Consider the following 23,183-nt stretch of genomic DNA (forward strand, 5'->3'; position numbering starts at 1 on the left):
AAAAACAATCTCTATTGGACAACCATATATGCAGATGATGTTTTTATATAGAAACATAGCAGTTGACTTAGCAATGTTGTCTGCTAGTGCCTTTGCCTCTACCCACTTACTCACATAAAGATGGCCATAATGATGTGTCTATTCTTTCTGGGAGAAATTTTCTTAAATGGACCCATGAAATCCAATCCCGATTTCATAAATACTCCCAAGCAGCTATACTGGAGTCAAGGATGTCTTGTCTTCTATTGTTGGTCTTCCCATCCATTGATAGATAGCACAAGTTTTACAAAAAGTTCTGACATCAACCATCATTCTCTGCCACCATAAGCCTACCTGTAAAAACTTTTTATAAGTAATGTCGGTGGAAAAATGTCCTCCATCAACCTCTCCACTATGGGCCTTTGTGATGACTTGCATTCTTCCTTCCATGGGTACACATCTCTTGAGAATTTTATCAATGACCAATATGTAGAGGGCTCCTCTAATGATGGTGAACTTTAGGATTTTTATGATCACTGTTTTCTTGTTTGCCTGGGATGAGTCATCTAGAAATATTCTCTTTTGAAGGAAATCATACGTCCTGCCATTCTGGATCAGGTTCCTCTATTGCTGAATTCTAAGCAAATGGGATGGTATTCATGATCTTAGACGCACTCCAGATACAGTCAAAGCACTGCAAACAAGTCTAACACTAGAAGATTAGGCCTAAAAATGGGAGATTTTGCTCAAGGAGAAGGGCATCATACCACAGAAATGGGCTGCCTTCGAGGATGTGTTCAGAAAAAAAAATACCCACAAATGAAGCGGGCAAAAACTAGTCCGCGTGGGACAAGTGCTCTATGCGTCTGCATCATACATTGTTAGAGTATATCTCACACTAGCACGATGTGATTCTCAAGCTAGAGGGTCTAGACACCTTCTAACAAGTGTGTGGATTCATCCACTAGACCTTAAGAAGCACTTGAAAACCCACGACCCGAAGACGCTTGAGGAAACTATACGGCAAGCGCGTATACGTGACGATCCTGATGAAAAGCATTGCGTAACGCATACGTGCTTGACACTTCACATGAAAATGCACGAACACCTCATGGACATAATAAGAGAAAAATGCATCCAAGAAGCCATAGGGGCCTAGTGGCCATTTGTCTAGTGAAGAGGTCGAAAAAGAAAAGAAGGAAAAAGCTATATTTTAATTGTTTAGCGAGTGGACACGGCAAAAAGTATTGTCTCAAGGGGAAATCTACTGCCCAAGGTAAAGAGAAAGCGGTGCATATGGTGCAGTTCTGATCTCTCGAGTCCTCTCTTTTTTTTCCAATGTAGAAGTAACACACGCCGAAGCGGTGCATGAGTGATGTATTATGGCCTCAATGTGGTAACCAACCTTTGGTCCACATGAGTTGGTACGCATGCATGGGTTTATCTAAGGTCACAATGTGAGAATCTTGGTAGATGATAGTGCTTCACAGAATTTCATTAACTATAAGTTAGTGAAACGGCTCAATTTGCCCCAGACTCCTAGTTCCCACCGCTACAATGTAGCTATGGTTAATGGCCATGATGTCGAGGTGAGGGATACATAAGTTAAGGATATACCACTTTAGATTCAAGGGTGGCATACGTCCTTGAATTTTCAAGTCATGAATATGTATCAAGCAGATGTGGTACTTAGTGAGGAGCGGTTATATGGGTTAGGGTCATCATTAAAGTGTTGCTATGAGCATAATAGTTTGATGTTCGAATCCAATGGCGTGCATGTGCTCCTTGGGGGGGAAAGGATGTTCCTTCCTCACCATTTATTTGTACAGCCGATCTTATAAGCTCTCTTCTCAAGATAAAATATAAGAACTCTTTTTGTGTTTCTCACTGTGTCATCTTTTGTCAAATGTTGATGATGTTTTAATCAATGACAATTTTTAAATGTATTTTTCTCTCTCTTTTCTTCCACCTTTGGCTACTTCTCTATCACTAGAATAAGCAAATGTTTCTACTAAAATAAAGAAATATTAATGGAGTACCAGGATGGGTTTCCAAATGATTTTCTACCAGAGTTACTGTCGACAAGTGTTGTGCAACACAACATAGATGTAGTTGCAGGTAGTACACCTGTTAGTAAACCACGTTATAGAGTGAGTCATTTTGAGGCTATTGAGGTGGAATGTTAGCTTGCTGACTACCTGAATAGAAGTCTCATACAACACAGTTCTTTATCATGGGCCTCTCCCATTTTGTTGTTGGTGAAGAAAAAGTATGATAGTATGTGCATGTGCGCAGATTACCAAAGTATTCGTTGCCTAGGGTGGATGAGTTATTTGATAAGCTCAAGTACGCATTAGGCTTGCTAATATACAAAGAAATTCTTCCTAAGAACAAGGTTTGGACACTATGAGTTTTTGGTTATGCCCTTTGGGGTGACCAATGCGCTAGCTACTTTCATGATTCTTATGGACATTGTCGGCAAGTTTGTTATAGTTTTCCTCGATGACATCCTAGTCTGAGAAAGAGCACTTACAACATATGAAGCAGGTGTTTGTCGTAGCAAGCAGGTGTTTGGCTTTCTACGACAAAACAAGTTACATGCCAAGGAATCCAAGTGTGATTTTATCAAGGAGGAGATTCACTATTTGGGGCATGTAATTTTAGCTGCCAAACTTCATTTGGATAAATCCAAAGTGGATGTCATTCGAAGATGGCCTTCTCCCAAAAATATGGAAGAGCTTCATATTTTCTTGGGATTTGCAGATTTTTATAGACTTGTTGTTAAAAACTATGCTCGTATTGTTGTTCCTATGACGGACCAACTAAAATCCAAGGAAAAAACGTTTCAGTGGGTAGAATCTCAACAACAAAGTTTCAATGATCTCAAGGTCACATTAGCTATAACTCCTAGTTGAGCTATTGTGGACCTTATGAAACCGTTCGTGCTAGAAATGGATGCTAGTAATCGTGCTATTCGAGGAGTCCTTTTATAGGAGGGTAGCTCAATTGCATTGGAAAGCAAGAAACTTAACTCTACATCGCATAATTACTTTGCTTACAAAAGAGAGTTCTATGCAATAGTGTTTGCATTGAAAATGTGGCCACATCATTTTGTATAGGGCTCAATTTGAGATTGTGTTTGACCGTGAAATTATAAAATGGTTTACACAACGAATCAATTTGAAGGGCCAGAAGGCCAAATGGACAGAGAGATTCTTCAGGAGTATGATGCGAAGCTTCCCATTCAAAGATGAATGTTGTTTTAGCCAAAAAAGAATATTAGGGTAAGCATGTGACCATATAAGCATAGCTGTTACTTGAAATCTTCTTGATAAGAGCTAACACACTCATCATTCTTGGTCAGATCAATAGGAATTGCTATACCCACAACTATGTTTGGTGCGTAAGGGAAAAGTTGATTAAGTATATGGTTTGTGTTCAGATGCCACTATTCACAGCAACACCAAATCCTCGAAAGGGCCAAAGGAAGAGGCTAGGCACCACAGATGGCAGCAAGCTAGACCCATACAAAAGAGCAAAGGGGGAGGAAGAGAAGCCCAAGGTAGAGGAAATTGCAAAGAAAGAGAAGAAGGCAAAGGAGCATGTTGCCCCCAAAAAAAGCCCTAGAAAAACATAAACACATGCCAAAGAGGAGCAAAAGAAGGAGAAAAAGAAGAAGTAGAGAAAGAAATCAGAAGAAACAAAGCCCAAGAAGAAGGAGGAAGATAAGCAGAAGAAAACATCAAAAGAGCCATAGCCCAAGGAGGAAGAGAAGACACCAAAAGAGCCAAAGCCCAAGGAGGACAAAAAGAAAGAAGAAGAGGCAAACACACCAAGAAAGATCCGAAGAAGAACAGAGGAGGTCAGCACAAGAAAGAGTCCTAGGACTTTTAGATCTCGTAAAAACATTTTGTGAACTAACATTTTGTAAACAATACATATTCTCTCCTTGAGAGCATTTTGTAAACATCGCAAAATCTCTGCTTGAGAAAACTAGCTCTCTTTGAGCTACTCATTGTTGAATTGAAATACATGGTACTTGAGTTTATGCAAGCAAGAACGCATTGAAGAGGTTATGATTGGGAATGCCCTGATCATACTTTTATGCATGGTACTTGAGTTTATGCAAACAAGAACGCATTGAAGAGTTTATGATTGGGAATGTCCTGATTATGCTTTTATTGTATGCAGATGATGTATTGCTTTTTGCCTTACTTTAGATAATGCACAAAAGCTTGTGATCATCTTGGAAAAATTCTACTTGCATAGTGGGCTAATTAAGAATGGCTCCCAAACAAAGGTTATGCTCGTAAAAACTGTCAACTAGAGACATACATTGTACAATAAAGAGACCCTTGAAGCGGTAGAGAGCTTCAAGTCCCTTGGCCTTGAGAGATTCTAGCCAATCATAAATAGGATGATTGTGCTATGCGATGCTTGGAAGTCGGGAAGAGAGCCTACTATGCATTAGATAATATGTGCAATGCGGGAGAGATTAAATGTTGGGTTCTCGAGAAATGTCTCTTTGCGACACCTTGGTGACACTGGTGCTTCTTCATGGAGTTGCAGTATGGGGTGGTAGCTCTCTAAGTCTACTTGGAAAGAGTTTGAAAACGTTTTCTTACAAATTTTTTCCAAGTCAAGACACAAACACCATACCACTTCATTAAGACATTAAGAAGTAATTTGCACGATGAAATGCATTACACTTGCTTCATGATGTCTCAATACGCCCCTAAGTGAATGAGGTTTCTTTTACAATGGGGATGTATCATAGCTTGGGAGAAATCTAGGTTTGGGTTTACGCTGCATGTATTACCCCCCCCCCCCCCCCCCCAAAACACTACAAAACCTTCTTCTCTAAATGAGGGAATAGTACCCATCTTTACATGCTTAAGCCTAGCAAGAGGTGGGAAACAATAGTGTACACAATTTAAGGATGAGCTAACATACAAGAGCTCTCCCAACAAGTGTCCTCAACACCATTATTTGCACCTAAAGCTATGTCATCGATGAGCAAAGCACAACGAAAATTGATTCATCCTTTTGTTGCTTTATTGATTTAATTATCTGAATTCGTTTATTGACAGTAGTGAAAAACCAAAATTTTAGCTTATCAAATATTATGGCATATTACTATAGATGCAAAGAAAGTACTAGGTATTTTAGATCAAGTGGAAATTTTCATAGCTTTGAATTGAAAGAAATGAAGAAGATAAGTAGGCAAATCACAATGTGAATAAAAGCACAGAGCACAGCTATAAGTCCCAAAAGTAGAAAAATCAGACATTACATTTGAACTTGAAAACACAAACTTCGAAAAAATCCATTCTACTTGTAAAAAGTGAAATTGTGTATACTTTCTAAACAAAATACAAGGTCGTGGATACAAAACAAAGATCCCATAACGGAAGCTCTTCTTTGATTGGCTTGAAGTAACAAGCAAAGCAACCCTTCAAAAACACCTTTCTCTTAGGGTCTCTTAGGGATGCAAATAGTTTTTGGACGAACATCTACCCATTGCAATGCATTAGATCATGGAGTGTCCCTTCAACCACCATTACGAGGATCGTTCTATGGCACATGCACAAGATTCCTTCGAAAGCCCATCAGAATTCCATAATGCTCAAAGTAGTTGGTTCTCTTCTTGAATGTTTGCTTGTGACGGTCTCAAAACCATGTCTACATTGATTTTAAGGCATCCTAGAGATTCTCAAAACCACTGTTAATCATGTACTTTTTAACTTATTTGTAATTGATGAAAGTTCACATGTACGCACGCATGCACGCACACACAATACATATATATATATATATACATACATATATATATATATATATATATATACATACATATATATATATATATATATATATGTGTGTGTGTGTGTGTGTGTGTGTGTGTGTGTGTGTGTGTGTGAAATTGAGAGAGGGGGGGGGGGGGGGGGGGGCGTTTATCCAAAAAACTTCTATGCACAAAAAACAGCTACATACGTTGAACTTTAGTGTTTGATTGTGTTCCCCACATGTCGGGACTTTGAGGCTTGAGAATAGGCATGCAATGTCCACCATCGTGGATCGACGCTGGCTGAAAGTTCCAACAACTTTGAATACAACCACTGAGAATCTACATGCCAAATCTCAACCACAAATCCCCAGTGAAGGGACTCCCAGTGCCAAATAATCAGGAGGATTGGGTTCCCCCCTAAGCAAAACTGTGAATGCTAACCACTGCACAAGTAATCCCACCATAAAATAGCTTTCCAATCACTAGTAAGAGAACACATCATTTTGCCGTATCAACATGCTAAGGAAGGCTACACGTCTACTTGATTATCAGTGCAACCATGGTGGTCTCATCAATCTGTAGTCTCATCAAGGGTTAAAAACCGACATCGAGTAGCCATAAGCAAATACAATAAATAAGACGAGAAATTCAAAATTAAATAAGAGCGGGTTCACATAGCACAACTCCCAAGCCTTCAGCCAATCAATGTTTAGACTTTCTTCCTTGTTCACATAAAGGCGGTGGAAGGAGCAGAAGAATGTGCCCAAGTTAAGGAAGAAAACCCCCCCCCCCCCCCCCCCCAATCACTATTATGCCAAATACATCTGATTTGCAAGAACAAACCATGCTTCTTAACAAAGACACAAGAAAAAATCGCCAAATGATTCCATCTCTACTTCCAAGGCCGGCCCTTAGCTAGGGGCAACGACACGCACTGTACAGCCGAGAAGCACATCACTTTTATGCCAAGTACATCTGATTCGCAAGGAAAAACTACAACCTCGCTCGGTGAAATGTTCAGCGATTCCATGCAAGACAAAAGCCATTTTTGATTACTTACAAGAATCTGTAAACCCAGAAAGGAAACTTACATAATGGGGTAATCACACACACACGCACACACAACACAAACAATCATACATATTTAGCTTCGTGCAGATTGGCTCAAAAACTTCCGCAGGGTCATGTACAGGCACAGAGCATTTATGTGCAAGCGAAGTAGCAACACGTGGACTGCACACACTCAAAACCAACGGATTGTATGTGGTGTTCACTAACTACCTTCAATGTCGTCTCATCTGAGTATGGCATCAATTACCCTCTCCTCAAATCCATACTTGCTGAAATGAAGAACTCGAAAAGTCCATTCACCCTTGACCGCATCATACGATATAAACTCTGCACCCTGTTCTTCAGTCTTCTTCTTCAGTTTCTTTTCGAACTTTTCAACTTCTGGTCCTTCAGAAAGGTGCTGACCAGACTTCTTGTCAATGTACTTCACATTTAGCAGTGTAATTTCAGCCGGCTTGTTCAAGCCCACTCCTGGAGGAGGCTTCTTAGTCTCATCCATGTACACAAGGACCTCGCACCTATTAAACTGGATAATACTTTCCAAGTCAAGCCCTCGAACATCCGTCTCTCCAAGAAATCTTACTAAGCCATACCCCTGCCTTCCAACCTCAAAGCCCTTTACTCTTCGACAATAACCAGGCTCTGCACGCTCTTTGGCAGCCAATTCCTGAACTCTTGGTTTTACATAGTAATCTGAATGTCTTAATTTAGGCATCAAGGCTTCAATATCTGCACCATGTTCATAAGCAACTGCTGCTTCTCCTGCTCGATGCCCTGTGATGGACATGTAGCCATTCCCTCTATGAGTATGCTCTACATGTGTGCCATTTGTACCATTCGACTTGATTCCATTTTTCGTTGCGGCAGTTGCTTCCTGTGAAGAACTTGTCATACCCACGGAAGTGTTTGGACCTTCTTGAATGGGACCTGCAGAGTTCAGAAAACAAGTTCAGCTTAAAAGCAAACAGACAACTGCATGCATTTGATTGATCATTGAATACCAACTTACTTTCCGTCCCTTGAGCTTGTGGAGCTGTCTCCTCTAGGGCTCCATTACCTTGTTTCAATGGTGTGCCAATCTCTCTTATCTTCAAAGAAGCACTCGCAGGACTGCTAGGTGAATGATCGAGGGGCTGTGGACGTATAAACAAAGCCCGAGGGTTCTCTCTTGGCACAAACAAGGCATCTGCTTTGGGAGTGCTACTGCCTTCTTCACCATCACTGAAAAAAGACAACTGGCCATGAAAATTTGTCAGCAACAAAAAAGGGGCTCTCTCAAACAATTGACTTAACAAATGACTGCCTTCTGAAACTACCTTTGGACTGTCCTTGTTTGGATGATACCGTCGAGCCTGCATACGAAACCTTGATCGAGTTATATGCCTTGGAGTCAGAAGAGACGTGCTTCGAACTTGTGCGGGCCTTTCTGACACCTAGGGAAAGACAGCTTTAATGATCAGAAAAACGACATGAGAAGCACCAACATCAAGTTATAAGCCAGTTGCACTTACTGGAAGGCTAGAGATACCATATTGTACTGATGGGCCCATACCAGCACTACGACCAATGGACATTTGAGGCAAGGCAGGTAGGGTGCCAAAAGGGTTGGTGACGGGCACAGGAACGCTGGGCCTGCATGGTCAAGCAATGCAAGTTGCGTCATTATACCCAAGACAAGCTAGAAAACATATAAGAAAGAAAGGAAGAAGCTTACTGTTGTGCAAATGAAGTTAAACCTCCTCCCAAGGTTGGTGTTGCACCAAATGAGTTTGCTGTTAAATATAAAACAGTCATTTAGACACAAGCACAGATAATGCCATCAATAAGCCAGACAAAATATCTGAAACATTTCTTTAAGACATCTCCTTAAGAATGTAAACCTTGTGGCTGAGACTGTCCAAGGGTTGGAAAGCCAAAGCTCTGCTGCTGCTGTGCTGGATTTGGCTGAATGCCACCAAACAAAGAGGTCTGTTCATACATATGTCAAACGTCAGTTGAAGTCGCTTAAGCTTTACAAAGAGTACCATTGTACAAATCTTACCCCTGGCATTGACATGGTTTGTGGTTTTGAGGCTGAAAACATTGATGAAGAACTCCCAAATATGTTAGAACCAAGGGCTGGAGTGTTAAAGGCTGAAGCTGATGAACCAAATGGCTGGTTAGAGCCTGGGAAAAGGGAGGAACTTGCTTGACTCTGCGCAAATGGATTTGACCCAAATGTGGAAGTGCCAGAACTGAAAATGTTGGCAGTTGAAAAAGGAGTAGAGGTGAATGATGGCGTGGGTGTCCCAAAGGCTGACGAAGAGCTACCAAAGGTTGAACCAAATGCAGGAGTACTCCCAGTTCCAAAGGGGGAAGAAGTTAATCCTGATCCAAAAGCTGAAGAAGTTGGTTGACCAAATGCAGAACCAGTTGTAAGACTTCCAAACGGGGATGATGATGAGAAAGCAGATCCAGTGCTAGGAACTGCAAATGGCCCTGCCGGTTTGCTACCGAATAAATTTGAAGTTGTGCTCCCAAATGGGTTGGGTGTAGGAGTTGCCACTGAAGCCGCTCCAAATGGGCTTGCAGGAGCAGCTTGCCCAAACAATCCTCCTGTTTGTTGCTGTTGTTGTGCAAGAGGACTTGGACCCCCTGAATATATAAGGCAATTTCAGCAGTCATGAATTTGAAGTTTTGTCAAAGAAGCTAGGTGATAAGTCAATAGACTAAGTGACACGAACCTTTATCTCCAGCTTGATAATCTTCCCATCGCAATTCCTCAGGTGATTTGTTTTTGTACGCTGGTATTGCACATATAGACATAAGTTTGCCAATTTGGCCACTAACCCCAGCCTCGGCATCTGTTGTAGCAACATAAGGTGTAGCCCTACTGCCAGAGGCTTGTGCACCAAAAGAAGGTGACGTAAAAGTGGAAGCTCCAAAGCTGGGAGATGAGCCTGGTTAAGAGACCAGAAGAAGACAAATAGTCTCTATAAGTAAAAGTTCTCATGTATGTGAGTACCACATTCCTGCATGTACACCTATATGCTTGTCTCTTTTGAGTGTGTCCGTGGATGCACATGGATAATGTGTAGGAGTAATGTGCATGTGTATCTATGTGCGGCAGCAATTGCAACCTTGTCTTCTACGCGCACGCGCGCGTGTGTGTGTGTGTGTGTGTGTGTGTGCACTGTATGTGTGAGTGTGTGTGTGTGTTTGTGTGTGTGTGTGTGTGTGCACGCACACGCATGAATGCACAATGTACAAGCCAAAAAGAGTCCTCTTCACACACGGAGTGCAAATATAAGCATGCAAATGTCTGTGAGATTAAAAAAAGATTTTAGCGGGCACAGAGTGCAGATATAAGCATGCAAATGTTTGTGAGATGAAAAAAAATTTAGCAGGCATGGCCATGTGGGTGTAGTGAGTAACTTGATCTATGAGTAACAGCGATTGCAATCTTGTTTTCCACTTGTCTGCACAAGCACTCCCATGAATGCACAATAAACAGAGACGATAAGCACATATGCACATGAATGCAGTTCAAATATCAGCATGTGAATGTCTGTAAACAAAAGGTATGATACCGAATGCTGGAGTAGTAGATGCTCCGAATGGCGAAGATCCACCACCTCCAAAAACCGATGTGCTGCCAAACGCAGGAGCTGTACTACTGCCAAATGTGGAAGCTGACTGTCCAAATGCAGGTGTCGTGCTGCCAAATAAAGAAGTTGAAGATGCGCCAAAGGCAGGAGCAGACGAGGCACCGAAGGCAGGGGCAGAAGAGGCACCGAAGGCAGGTGTTGTAGCCGCTCCAAAAGCAGGTGCTGAGGAGGCACCAAAGGCAGGAGGAGTAGATCCAAATGGCGTTGAGCCGAAGGCAGAGGTACTTGCCCCAAAAGCAGGGGTAGTGGAACCAAATGATGGAGACCCAAATGCAGGTTGACTTTGGCCAAATGTTGCGCTTCCAAATGGGTTGGCTTGAGGCGGAGTGGAACCAAAACCACCAAATGGCGTAGCAGGTTTTTGCCCAAAAACTGATGCACCTGAAACTTAGAGCAATTGTAACATATATACACCTCAAAATGCGAGTCCATCCTCGTAGTGAAAAAAGGTATCATCTATTAAAAACCTTACCTGATCCAAATGCTGGAGTGCTACCAAAAGCGGGAGCAGACGATGCACCGAATGTTGGGGCAGATGAGCCTAAAGGTGAAGCCTGGGTTGCCCCAAAAACTCCAGTTGCAGTACCACCAAACAGAGAACTCCCTGATTGTGCACCAAAAGTAGGACTTCCAAAAGGTTTTGCACCAAATATTGACGTGTTTTGACTGGTTCCAAAAGGACTAGATGGTGTGGTTGCGCCAAATGGATTCGGCGAAGTCGAAGTACTCCCAAATGGACTTGGCGTTGAAGCTCCAAATGCTGCACACAAAACATAGAAACGAAAGAATCTTCAAATACCCTCACTAGACTCCTATGGCACTACCTAACTCAAACTTTGTCGGGCTCAGTGATACCCACCATAGTTCCAGCTTTAAGCACATAACCAGGCCAACAATATAAACCAAACAAATTCTCCAAACAAATGACTCAAAAAACTACAGACACTAGCTGGCTCAAGATCACTCACTACAACACTACCTAGCTCAAAACATTGTTAAACCCTGCAATAGCCACCAGAGTTCTAACTTTATGTGCATGACAACTATGACAATAAAGCAAAAGACAATAGCCTCAATCCGGTGAAGCCCCCCGTTAGGAAGACCTCTGGTTCAACAACACAGTGCAGAGAGTGTTTCAGGACATGAGCCACTCACTAGACAAGGCTATGTCACTCCCTAAGTCAAAACCTGCTTTATCCATTAAAGTTTTCAAACTCTTAACGCTAACCACCAAGATCAAAAAGCAAACCACATAGGTTCAAACCACTTACCATAAGTACCTCGATACAAAATCACAAAACACAAGCAAACAGAGTCATAACTACACCTAACCCCTCAGCAAATACTACAGCTGCGAAGTTACGCTATAACAGAAGATCCACCACCACCATTAAAAAAGGTATATCACCATCAACATTACATATAAACATCTTTGACAATGTAGCCAGTACCCTTTTTGTATCATTCCTACAGAAAACAGCACACACTTCATTGACCAAGTTTATGACCTCCCTCTTTAACATAATTATTGTCTCGACTTCATTGGCCAAGTTTATGACCTCGCACTTTGTTGGCCAAGTTTATGATCTCCCACTTTCACATGATTATTGTCTCGACTCTTAACACCTATATTGGCTTCAGACACCTTCCCCTTCCATTTTGCTGAGTGTATCTCACTGTGGCTGAATTGAAACGCACAATTTAGATATAAAACCACTCAATGTTAAGTAAGTTAGAGAATAAAGTAGATACATGTCAAAGTTCAATGGCATTTCCCAAAGTGCTACCCTACTGTTTTGAGTCATTAGTATAGAATGGATAGTACATTATACAAGGTGGTTAGGTATGCTAGGTTGAATACGTTAGGTGCCTAAAGATGTATGCTTTCCCTTGAAACATGTTTGTCAGGATCCTGATAGTATACGTATCCGAGTCTGTTGCGTACATATATATACACACGTGTACACTGTACATACATACATATGATATAAAGAGAGAGAGACAGAGGGGGGGGGGGGGGGGGGGGGGGGGTGAGAGTGCCAAGATCCTTGGAGCTAATTGATGCCAATGTTGATAACAATTTAACGATTAGATGCACCGCTCATCAGGTAAGAAAACAAGCCTTGCCACTGTCCTCACAAGTGGCCGACCATCAATGAGCTTGAAAGCTGCTCAACATTAATTGAAGGATATCGTATTTCGATTTCCATGGCAAGGCTGCAGTAAGAAAGAACGAAGGGTCTCTCTGTACAGCTGTCATTCTTAAGGAAAAGGCGTTAAAGACACAGCACCATCCTTTCCAGCAAGTAAACTGGCTGAAATCTATACAGTGATGCCCTTGATTAAATCTGCCCCAGCAATGAAGAGCACGAACGGCAACAATTGTAGACCACACATTCACGTATACATAGAAAAGGGGCAAGAAAGGAGAGATCATCAGGGATGATGAAGGGGAATGCAGCAAGGATGACAGGCAGAGCTTGAAAAAGAGAGCATGTGAAAGTATTGTTCGGGAAGGAATGTCATCAGGGGAGCACGTTGCCCAGCTATTAGTTGAGCAAATGCAGTCTAGTCTCCATTGTAAGGCTAGTGTAGAGCTACTAGATGCTGTTTTAAGATCTGACGCTTCTGAAAATAAATTTGCTGGCACCATATTTTTGTCATGGGTCAAGGTTCGGGGGAGGGGGTGGGGGGCGGGAGGGGCATGAGCATGGTCGGGTGATGGTGGTATCCAAAGTATTCTTTTTTGGAAAAAAATTTATAAAAAGATAACTGATTCCTATTAAGTTGTCAACCAAATTGGTACCAAAGCTAGCCCAGCCAAAACGCCAAGGCCTGGGCTCCTGGATAACAAGCCTTAGTAGCCTAATCAAAAGAGCTCCAACCAGCTTCTCTTGTAGCTGCCTTGCCTATTTTTTATTTGAAACAAGCCTCGGTAATGTTGACCTGATTAACGTTTTTGTGAGATTTTAAAGGATGTCAAATACTAACAATATCAAAGAGGATAATGCTCTTGTTATTATGTGCACCTCAATCTCCAATCAAATGCGGCTGGGAAAAAGAAACTGCACTGGAGATAAGAAAAGCAAGGCATTGTTCTGAGCTACTCCTTACCTTTCATCAGGTTTGCCTGACATGTGTCAGAATTTTCACCTAAACAGAGCCTACAAAGTTACAGACAAAGATGCAAATAAAACACTTTTGAAATGCTTGATTCCTTCACGGCGCAGACCAAAATAATCCATCACATATATAACCTAGACTGATCTTGCACATGTAGAAGTGTATGACTAAATTGATCAGGAAAATAGACAAGCCAGATCACCCTCTACGTAAAATGCCAATCTATCTACATCAAGCAGAAGCTTCAAAACAAGAGAAAAGACTTACGGCTACTTGACCCAAACAGCGCCATTTGGTATTATTTGATCCTGCAGTAACCCAAAAAAAAGTACAATTAGTTGAATGCATCTACTTCACATGAAGGCAGAGGAAGAGAGATCAACAGACACCAAAACCTAGGCAAAATCAATCACTGAAAAATCAAAGGAGTTTAGCTGAGCCCAGCCCACCAGTCTCACAAATCTCACGTCTAGGGTTAGGGTTCCACAAAACTGCGGACGCGAAACGCTAAAAGAGCCAGAACTAGAGAATCAATCTCCAAAAAAACAGAGCGTTGAAGGACGATGAATGGAAAAGGAGACTAAAAACTCTGACGAGGAGAGTGGAAAGACCTGGCAATCTTGAAGACTTCTGATGAACGAAAGTTGAGAAATGGAGCAAGAATGGTCGACGATGTAGGCGCTCTGTAAGTTGTAGGACTAAGGAAGCGAGTAACAGACGACGAAACGGGCTGCTTCTCTGTGCGGAGATGGATACATATGCTCGCGATGATGATGGTGGTGGTGGTGCTGATGACGGAATTTACTTATTGAATACCGCATACATACATATAAGCCTACCTAGCGTGAAAAGTACGAGCCTCTCTCTCTCTCTCTCTCTCTCTCTCTCTCTTTTTGTCCGACTACGCACCCTTTCAAGTTCTCAATTTAGCGAGTATTAAATGGCTAATCTAGTGTGCTCCTCCTACCAACTATGGTTTGATTGTCGCCTACAACACCGATAACATTCGGTTTCGTCTACTCATTGACCAAAAGTTACCGAAGGTCCTTGCATCACAGTGGCTACACACTCCTTGTACAATTACCCAATAGAGAGATGTTAGGGTTACCAAAGAGACACACATTGGTTTAGTGCTAGCGAAGAGCACATGTGACCACATCCTTAGTTAGCACATATGTCCACAATGAAGCTCAACAAGACTTCCTAGTTTCTAGGGCAAAACAGCCAACACAGAGCCACTCAAGAGAGGTGACGAATTGCCGCCAGTATGATGCATTGTTGTCAGCTTGGGAGTGTGCATTTAGGAGCTAAGCTCAAGGTTATCAATGACAAAGGCCGCATCGCGAAGGATGGGACACGCAACACGCACGACACGAAACAAAATCCTCTGTGTAACAAAACAGACCATAAATAGGGAGACAATGAGGGACGTAAGTAGAGCCACCGTGCCAACAAGGTTTGAACTTAGCATCCAACAGCTAGTATCGAAGCATTCCTTGCGCTAACAAGTCCATCACGATCAAGAGCTCAAAAGAATACGAAGAAAGGCCTATGGATATTTTTTGAAAGATGGGTACTTGTGGAAGCATCAGAAACAAAGAAATGGGATGTCGTTGAGAGTTGTGAATGATAAGAACGCTCAAAATGAGCTTATGAAAAAAGTTTCATGAGAGTCTTTATGCTCGACATAGAGGTGTATGGGCCACCTTTACTAAAATGAAAGAGAGGTATTGGTGGAAAGCTATGTATAAAGATGTATCTCACTTTGTGGAGTCTTGTGAAAAATGTATTCAAATGTGCGCCATCGTGATGGATTGCACCCTACTTACCCATTGGCCATGCATTATAAGTGGGTAGTAGATTTGGTTACAATGCCATTGGGCTTATAGCAAATGAGATACATAGTGCTTGCACGAGAAGACTTAACTAACCAAGTTAATAAGAACAAAAGTCACGGAAGGGATATGTAAGTTCCTCTTGGATGATGTAATTAGCCGTTATGGTTGCGTTGGGAAATAACAGCAGATAGGGGTGAGTTAGATGCCGACAACACCAAGGAATTTTTCTCTAGGTTGGGCATTGAACTTGTTCTCACTAATGCATATTATCTTGGAGGAAGTCGTAAATAAGAGCGTGGCATCCTCCTATCATTAAAGCTTTGGCTAAGGCATGCAAAGGTAAACTGGGAGAGTGGCCTAGGTAGCTTTATGTTTTATGGGCTGATCGTACAACTCATAGCTCAGTTTTACTGGTTATAGGCCTTCTGAGTTGATGTATGGTCAGAAACATGTAATGCCAATTGAAGATGTAATACCCACATGGTGTCATAAAATCTAATATCTAACCAACCCAAAAGAAATTCTCATATTAAACTGATCAATTAATGTGGGAGAATAGACGGGAACAAGGGTTAGAATATAGACATGTGCTTACGGATCTATCTCAACATGGGGCAATTGGTAAAGGGGTCCAAATGAGAGATGATCTATCAAAGAGCAAGGCTAGCTAATGGAGCTCAAAGACCTTAGGGTTAGTTTCATTAAATACCTCCAATGATTAGTGTTAAAATTCCTTTAACCTTAGGCCGAGCTTGAGGTGGGAACCCGATCCAAGCTTGAGATGCTTATCGTGCTTGCTGACTAAGGTGCTTGAGGTGCTTAATGACTAAGGTGCTAAGGTGATCCATGACTAAGGTGCTTGAGGGAGTAAGGTGTTCCACAAAGTCAATGCATATCCCTACACAAGGGGGGGCGAGCCCTCATTATAGGGACTAGAGAGAGAACACACACACCCACACACAAAGAAAGCTTAATACAAAGAAAGCAAATAGGACACTTGTCAAGCTCCTCTTCATGTTGCCCTCATGGTGTGCCTAAAGCCTATTGGTTGGCCTCCCAAGGGGTCCAATGATAGTTTAGTAAATTTAATTAATGATATGCATTAAGCATGTGATTGGCCAAGCTTGAGGAGGTCCAATCAAATGCAAGCTAGTGCTAGAACAGGGGGTCAACCAAGGAAGGAGGGGGCTAGCTTGGGGGGTATACTCTCCCACGCGCGTGCACATACACACGTACTCATTGTGTGAAGTTAAAAGTACAAGAGCTCCATCTCCTTCTCCAAGCTAGTAGAGAAGTTGAGAGCCTACTCCAACACTCTTGGCTATGGAATGCAAATCCAACCAAGAGCCATGCTTCAATGCTTAAGCTTGCCATCTTCTCCATCTTCATTACTATCCTATTATGTATGCTAGCAAGAAGAGTGATGATAAGTGAGGAACTATTTCTTTCTCCTATGAATGTTTCTTCTTCCTCTTCCCTACCCTCATTCCCCGCTAGCTCTTTCCACCTTTGAAGTTGTTTGAGGCCTTGAGATTGAGGCTGGCGATGGTTAATGCTTTTCACAAAGTCTATGTTATGCTTGTGATGCATGAAGCTTTCCATTTTCATTGCATCACCTAGGTCACTAAGAACACAAAGATTGTATTGTACCAAGTCTCTCTTGATGGGAGAATCTATAATACAAAAGCCTATTGGAGGGGGGACTGTCTCCACATAAATCCAATCCTCAATTGTTGTTAAGTTCTGTAAACTCTCTCTCTTACAAAATTATTATTCATGACAAGTTAATTAAGTGTTATGGTTAAGTTGCTATCGCTAAATAAGTTCACTCTCTATGTTTTCAAAGTAGTCTCACAAAAATCCTCTCTTTGATTCTCCTAATTCCGTTGTTTTCAAAGTTCATAGGCCATTTCTATTACATTGGTATCAAAGTCATTGGTTTCTCTTTTCTTGCTTAAGAAGAGAGGTCATTAAGTTGTCCATGAAAGGTTGGGCATGTTTATTGCAATAGAGTAAGTGGGACAGGGATCTATTATCTCAGTTGAGAAGGACTTAGTCCAAGGTACACCGTTGGGAACTATAGTCTTAATAATGGAGCCTCTCGAGGCTGCCTTTGGCTTTAACCATTATTGATCTATGAGCAAGCTCAACAGGAACCATAATCAACTGAGCAATGTTAGACCCTCTCCACTAGTATTTGCAATCAACAATGTCTAAACCACGGGTGTGGCTGCTTGAGGACTGATTCTCAAAGGTAAAGAAGAGTAGTGACTAAGGCTTTTGAGGGTACCAAAGCACAAAGTAATCTATACATAAATTTTATCAGCATGGCTGACAATAACCAAGAGAGTAGAATGAACATTCATAAGTTAGATTTTGCACATGAAGGTGCTAATGGTGATGCTCCCACGTTTATCAATTATCTTGTTACTAGGTTGCAGCAAGCTATGGGCAACCCTGCTTTGCAAGCCGAAGTTACTCGACAACTTCGCGCTTATGGGATTTCCCTTCCTCTCCAAGAGAAGAGAGAGCTTAGGAGGCCTCTTGATGAGACCCCCAAAAGAAGAATCTCTCCCATACAAGAGGAGGAATCCAAAGAAAGTAATGAATCCCTAAGTTCCTATGAAGATGTGGCTCCACAAAGATGGCGGTCCAGACGGTCGCCAACTCCTCCCAAGAGGAAACGGTCAAACCATAGTCCTTTTCCTCGTCACTCCAAAAGGGAAGAGAGGAAACAAAGGAAGAAAAAGGCAAGAAAGAGGTCACCCTCTTCTCCTTCTTCTTCACCTTCCTCCTCTTCTGACGAAAGTTATGGCTATTTTCCTAGAGAATACAAGAGGGGAGGACATCGCAAATCTTACCCTGCATGGCGAAGGTCCCAAAAGCTCAATAAGTTCAAAGAGGGAGGAAAGAGTATCTCTTTTCTTACATATGATGGCACCTTTGGTGCTACCAACAGAGTATTGGCCTTCGTCCAACAATTTGATGTGGCCTTTGGAGGCAAGGGCTTCACGGAGTCCTCCAAGCCACACCATTTAGCTATGCACTTCCAAAAATCTACTCATCAATGGTGGGCTAGCCTTCGTGGCAATGGCGAAGCCCCAAAGACATGGAAAACTCTTCGAGTTTCCATCATGAAGCAATTCCTTGCAAGCGACGCAAAGGACAAAGTGCTTACCGAATGGCGGAGTTTGAAGCTTCTCTCCCATGGGTCTATCCACAAATATGTAGACAAGTTTTGGGATTTACATCTCAAGGCTAATGTATTTCAAAAGATATACTTCGCCGAGCAAAAGCAACAATTCTGTGTGAAATTACCTGAAGAGATGGCTGAGTACGTCAACTCTCAACGGCCTAGTTCTATCACTGAAGTAATCCACCACACCATGCTTGCTTCGCGCATCAATTTCCAACAAGGGGCTCGAAGGAATATCAAGCCCATGGAAAGCAAAGACAAAAGTGATGTAAAGGGAAACCAATGCCCAAAATTCTTCCCAAGGCAATTCCAACAACAACAACAAAAACAATCAGTTCAAGGAGAAGGGAGTTTACAAAGGTAAAAATAAAATCTCTCCTGAAGAGCTTGAAGCTTTTCATAAGGACCAAAAATGTTTTAAGTGTGGGGAGCAAGGACATGGTTATCGTCCTTGCCCCAAGAGAAATGCCCACAATGAGACTCTTAGAGCTTCCATTATCGAAGCTCCAAAAGAGGATGCTCATTGCAAAGGATCACCTCTCTCCTATGCTTGGGGAAAGGTAAGGGAGCATGATGCCTTTAATCTTGTTCGACCGTGGCTCTACTCACAACTTCATATCAACGAAGTCGGACACCAAGTTGGGCATGCAAGCTTTTGAGATGGGGAATACCGTAACGGCCGACACAACTTTCAAGGGACAACAAGCCTCCGTTACTCCCTTGACTGGGAAATTGAGGCTTCATGTCCAAAGCTACATCGACAAAGAAGACTTTTTCATCTCTCCTCTCCAACACGAGGATGCTATTCTAGGGGCACCATGGTTCAACTGCATGGCTGCCAACATGAAGTTCCCTGAAAGCAGAATACTTCACCTGAATCTACTTCACCTATAGGAAAAATAGCATTTATATAGATGCTAGTGAGTCTGGTCATACTATACCACTTGTAAATCCTCTTACTTTTGATAAATCATTGAAAAGCTCAGTTATACTGCGTACATGATTTTTGTCAAAGAGTCCCTAAAAAGTCCTAACGTTTCATCAAATGTAAATGGTAGGAATCAAGAAGATTTAGACTTGTCTAATTTTCTAAAAGGATTCCAAGATGTGTTCATCGATGATATCCCTATGGACTTACCTCCAAAACGAGGGGATGATGACCATCAAATTGAGCTCCTACCAGGAAGCTCATCACCTAACAAGCCTCCTTATCGAGTTTCCCAAGCTCAACAAGAGGAGATCGTGAGGCAAGTACAATAATTGGTAGACAAAGGGATGGTGAGGCCTAGCTCTTCTTCCTTTTGTTTCCCAGTCCTTTTAGTGAAAACCGCATGTGTGTGGACTATCGAACATTAAACCATATCACTATCAAAAATATATTTCCTGTGCCATGGGTAGAAGATCTGTTTGATAAGCTACAAGGCTCTACCTACTTCAGTAGGATCGAACTTAAAAGTGGCTATCATCAAATAAGGATAGTGGATGACAATATCATAAATTTTTGTACAACGTTTGGTCTTTATGAATATCTAGCCATGTCCTTTGGCTTGACTAATGCACCAGCCACATTCAATCCTTTAATGGAGAAAATCTTTAGATCCTATCGTAAATTCACTAGAGTGTTCTTTGATGATATCATCATCTACTCCAAGACCTTGGAGGAACATAAGCAACACCTCCAAGCGGTTTTTTAAGCTTTGAGGAAGAACAAGCTTTTTATCAATCAAAAGAAGAGCAAATCTTTCCTTCAAGAGATTCAACACTTAGGTCATATTATCTCTCAAGATGATATCTGTATGGATCCATCAAAGTTGGAGGTAATAAAAGCATGGCCTAATCCAAGGAATCCACATGAGCTAAGAAGCTTTATTGGTATGTGTGCATACTATAGACGCTTCATAGCAAAATTCTCTCAAATAGCAGGACCATTACATGACTTAATGTCATAATAATCAATATCTAATTCTCCTAAATGATTTTCTCATGTTAAACTGATCATTTAATATGGGGAAGTGCCAGGGGAAAAAAAGCTAGAATATTGGTTAAGCTAGCAGACCAGCCACAATAGGGATCCAAAGGAGGGAAAATAGGGATCCAAAGGGGGGGCCATCTGCAAAAGAGCCATGTGCATCAATGGGCTAAAAAGACCCTAAGGTTCAGCCCATTAAGACTTCCAAAATGCTAAGGTTCCAAAATTCAAAGGTTGTGCCCAAAGGTCAACCTTAAGGGAATTGGATGCTTTGTGTGTGACCAAAAAAGTCTTTGTACATCCCTACATAGGAGGGGGCGAGCCTAGCATGTAGGGGATGAGAGAGAAAGCCACACACACACACACACACACACACACACACACACACACAAGCTCCCTTTACACAAAGGGAATGAGGGACACATGTCAACTCCCTAGCCCAAACGCCCACAAGGTGTACTCAATTCCTATTGGATGGCCTTGGAGGTGGACCAATGAGAATTAGGCTAGAGTAAATTTAGTCTAATTAATTTTAAAACACTTAATAAAAAGAACCAATGAAAACTAAGTCTCCTGGATGATTATTGGACAGCCCATGAAGGGGTCCAATAGGAATCGAGCAGCCCAATGGGCTACTTAATTCCTATTGGCCAGAATGGGGAAAGGTCCAATGGGGATTTAATTCATTTAAATCAATTAAGTTTAATTGATAAAGCTCTCTCAAAAAGGGAAAGAGGGACACATGTAAAAAGGCTCTTCAATTTACCCCTATTTTCCTATTGGCTAAGCTTGGCATTGTCCAATGGGGAGCCTGCAAGAGCAAATAGCAAGAGGGCTCGCCCAAGAGAGAGAGAGAGAGGGATGATTTTTGCAAGGCATTATCACACACACACTCACACAATCTCATGTGTGAAGAAAGAGAAGACTATCTCTTCCCAAGCTTTAATGGAGAGCTCATCACCTACTCCAAGCTTGTGAGATAGAAGCCTACATCGACACACTCTTGGCATGTGGATGCAAATCCAACCAAGAGACAAGCTTCAATGCATGCTCATCTCCTCTACCATGCTAATTACTAAGCTAAGCTATGCTAATATGAGTGATTATGTGAGGAGATGTACATCTTTCTCGTAAGATACTCCTTCTTCCTCTCAATCTACTCTCATACCCTTCTAGCTCTCACCATCTTCGAAGGTGTGTGAGGTCTTGGGTCTGAGACCGGGGATAATTGATGTTGTGTTTGCTAAGTGTTTTTCTTAGTGCATGAAGCTTTCATCTTCATTGCACTAGCTAGTCTTGAAGGAACACAAAGAATTGTATTGTACATTGTCTCTCTTGATGGGAGAAACCATAATACAAAGCCTTTTGGAGGGGGGACTAGCTCAATGCAAATCCGGTCCTCAACTGTTGTCAATAGCTTAATTTCTCTCTCTTTTGAAAGTATTGTTCATGCTATCTAACTAGGTGTTATGCTTTTTGTTGCTCTCTCCACCCAAGCACTCTTGCAAATTCTCATTAGGAATCTATGCTAATGAAATGCCCACTATGTTCATGCTAATTTCCGCTACACACAAGTTTTTAGGCCATTAAATGTTACATTGGTATCAGAGCACAAGGTTTCTCTTTTCTTGCTCAAGAAGGGAGGTCCTCAAGCTAGCTATAAATGGTTGGTATTATTAATTGCCTGTGACTAAGTAGAATAGGGATTTTTCAGCCTTGCAGTGCGCCTGCCTTCGTGCAGTTAACGGGGCATCACCATCGAGAGCTATGGTCTTAATAGTGGAGTTCTACGGGGCTTGCCTATTGCTTAACCACTATTGAGCTATTAGAAGCTTGACAGGAGCCGGTGCTGTTTTGGTGTTGAAAGGCCCTCTCTTCTATTCCTTGCAATTAATGGTATTGGAGCCGCGGGTATAGTAGCTTGAGTGCTTTTTCTAAAGGGGTAAAGAGGAGTAGCAACTAGGGCTTGAAGTGCCAAAGTACACCTAAAAAGTTTACACCTAAAAGTTGTTAGAATGGCTGACAATAGTAAAGAGAGTGAAATTAATGTTGATAACTTTGATTTTGCTAATGAGCAAGCTACTAATGATGCTTCGATGCTTGTTAACTATCTTGTTTCTAGGCTTCAACAAGCCACGGGTAATCCATCTCTCCAAAGTGAAGTGCAACGACAGCTTCGTGCTCACGGGATTCTCCAAGCTCATCACCATGACGAGAGAACACCTAGGAAGCCTCCTTGTGAGACTCCCAAAAGAGGTCTCTCTCCGATTCGGGAAGAAGAAGAGAATCCATACGAAGGGCTCAAGAATTTACTTCTTGATGATGCATCTGCTTCCCAAAGGAGAACTCAAGAGCCTCCACCGAAGGAACGAGAAAGAAGTCAGTCTCCTGCCACCTCGGCGGAGATGGCTCCACGAAGACGGTGGGCTAAACGCTCTCCATCACTACCAAAGCGGAGAAGACCATCACACTCTTCTCCACGCCATAATTCAAAGAGGGATGATAAAAAGCAAGAGAAGAAAAAGGCGAGAAAGAGGACACCCTCTTCTCCATATTCTTCATCCTCTTCCTC

The 23,183-nt window shown here is 42.0% G+C and overlaps 1 protein-coding gene across 2 annotated transcripts; it reads right to left on the minus strand.

Annotated features, from left to right (window-relative positions):
- Positions 1 to 6,791: 6,791 nt before the first annotated feature.
- LOC147450651 (Nucleoporin autopeptidase) lies at positions 6,792 to 14,417 on the minus strand. 2 transcript variants are annotated; one of them, XM_086519794.1, is made up of 12 exons: positions 14,220 to 14,417; positions 13,876 to 13,916; positions 10,958 to 11,245; positions 10,408 to 10,866; positions 9,562 to 9,777; positions 8,880 to 9,472; positions 8,719 to 8,806; positions 8,553 to 8,610; positions 8,350 to 8,470; positions 8,155 to 8,271; positions 7,848 to 8,073; positions 6,792 to 7,765 (listed from the first exon to the last, which is right to left on the minus strand). In XM_086519794.1, exons 2-12 carry the CDS (start codon positions 13,898 to 13,900, stop codon positions 7,062 to 7,064), a joined length of 2,895 nt encoding a protein of 964 aa, XP_086375920.1. In that variant the 5' UTR covers positions 13,901 to 13,916; positions 14,220 to 14,417; the 3' UTR covers positions 6,792 to 7,061. The 2 variants fall into 2 exon arrangements, with proteins under 2 accessions (XP_086375920.1, XP_086375919.1); XM_086519793.1 differs by having other exon boundaries at positions 10,408 to 10,872; positions 14,220 to 14,378.
- Positions 14,418 to 23,183: the final 8,766 nt, after the last annotated feature.

This window comes from Adiantum capillus-veneris, chromosome 9 (assembly GCF_014529385.1).
Source record: "Adiantum capillus-veneris isolate H3 chromosome 9, ASM1452938v2, whole genome shotgun sequence".
Lineage (NCBI taxonomy): Eukaryota > Viridiplantae > Streptophyta > Polypodiopsida > Polypodiales > Pteridaceae > Adiantum > Adiantum capillus-veneris.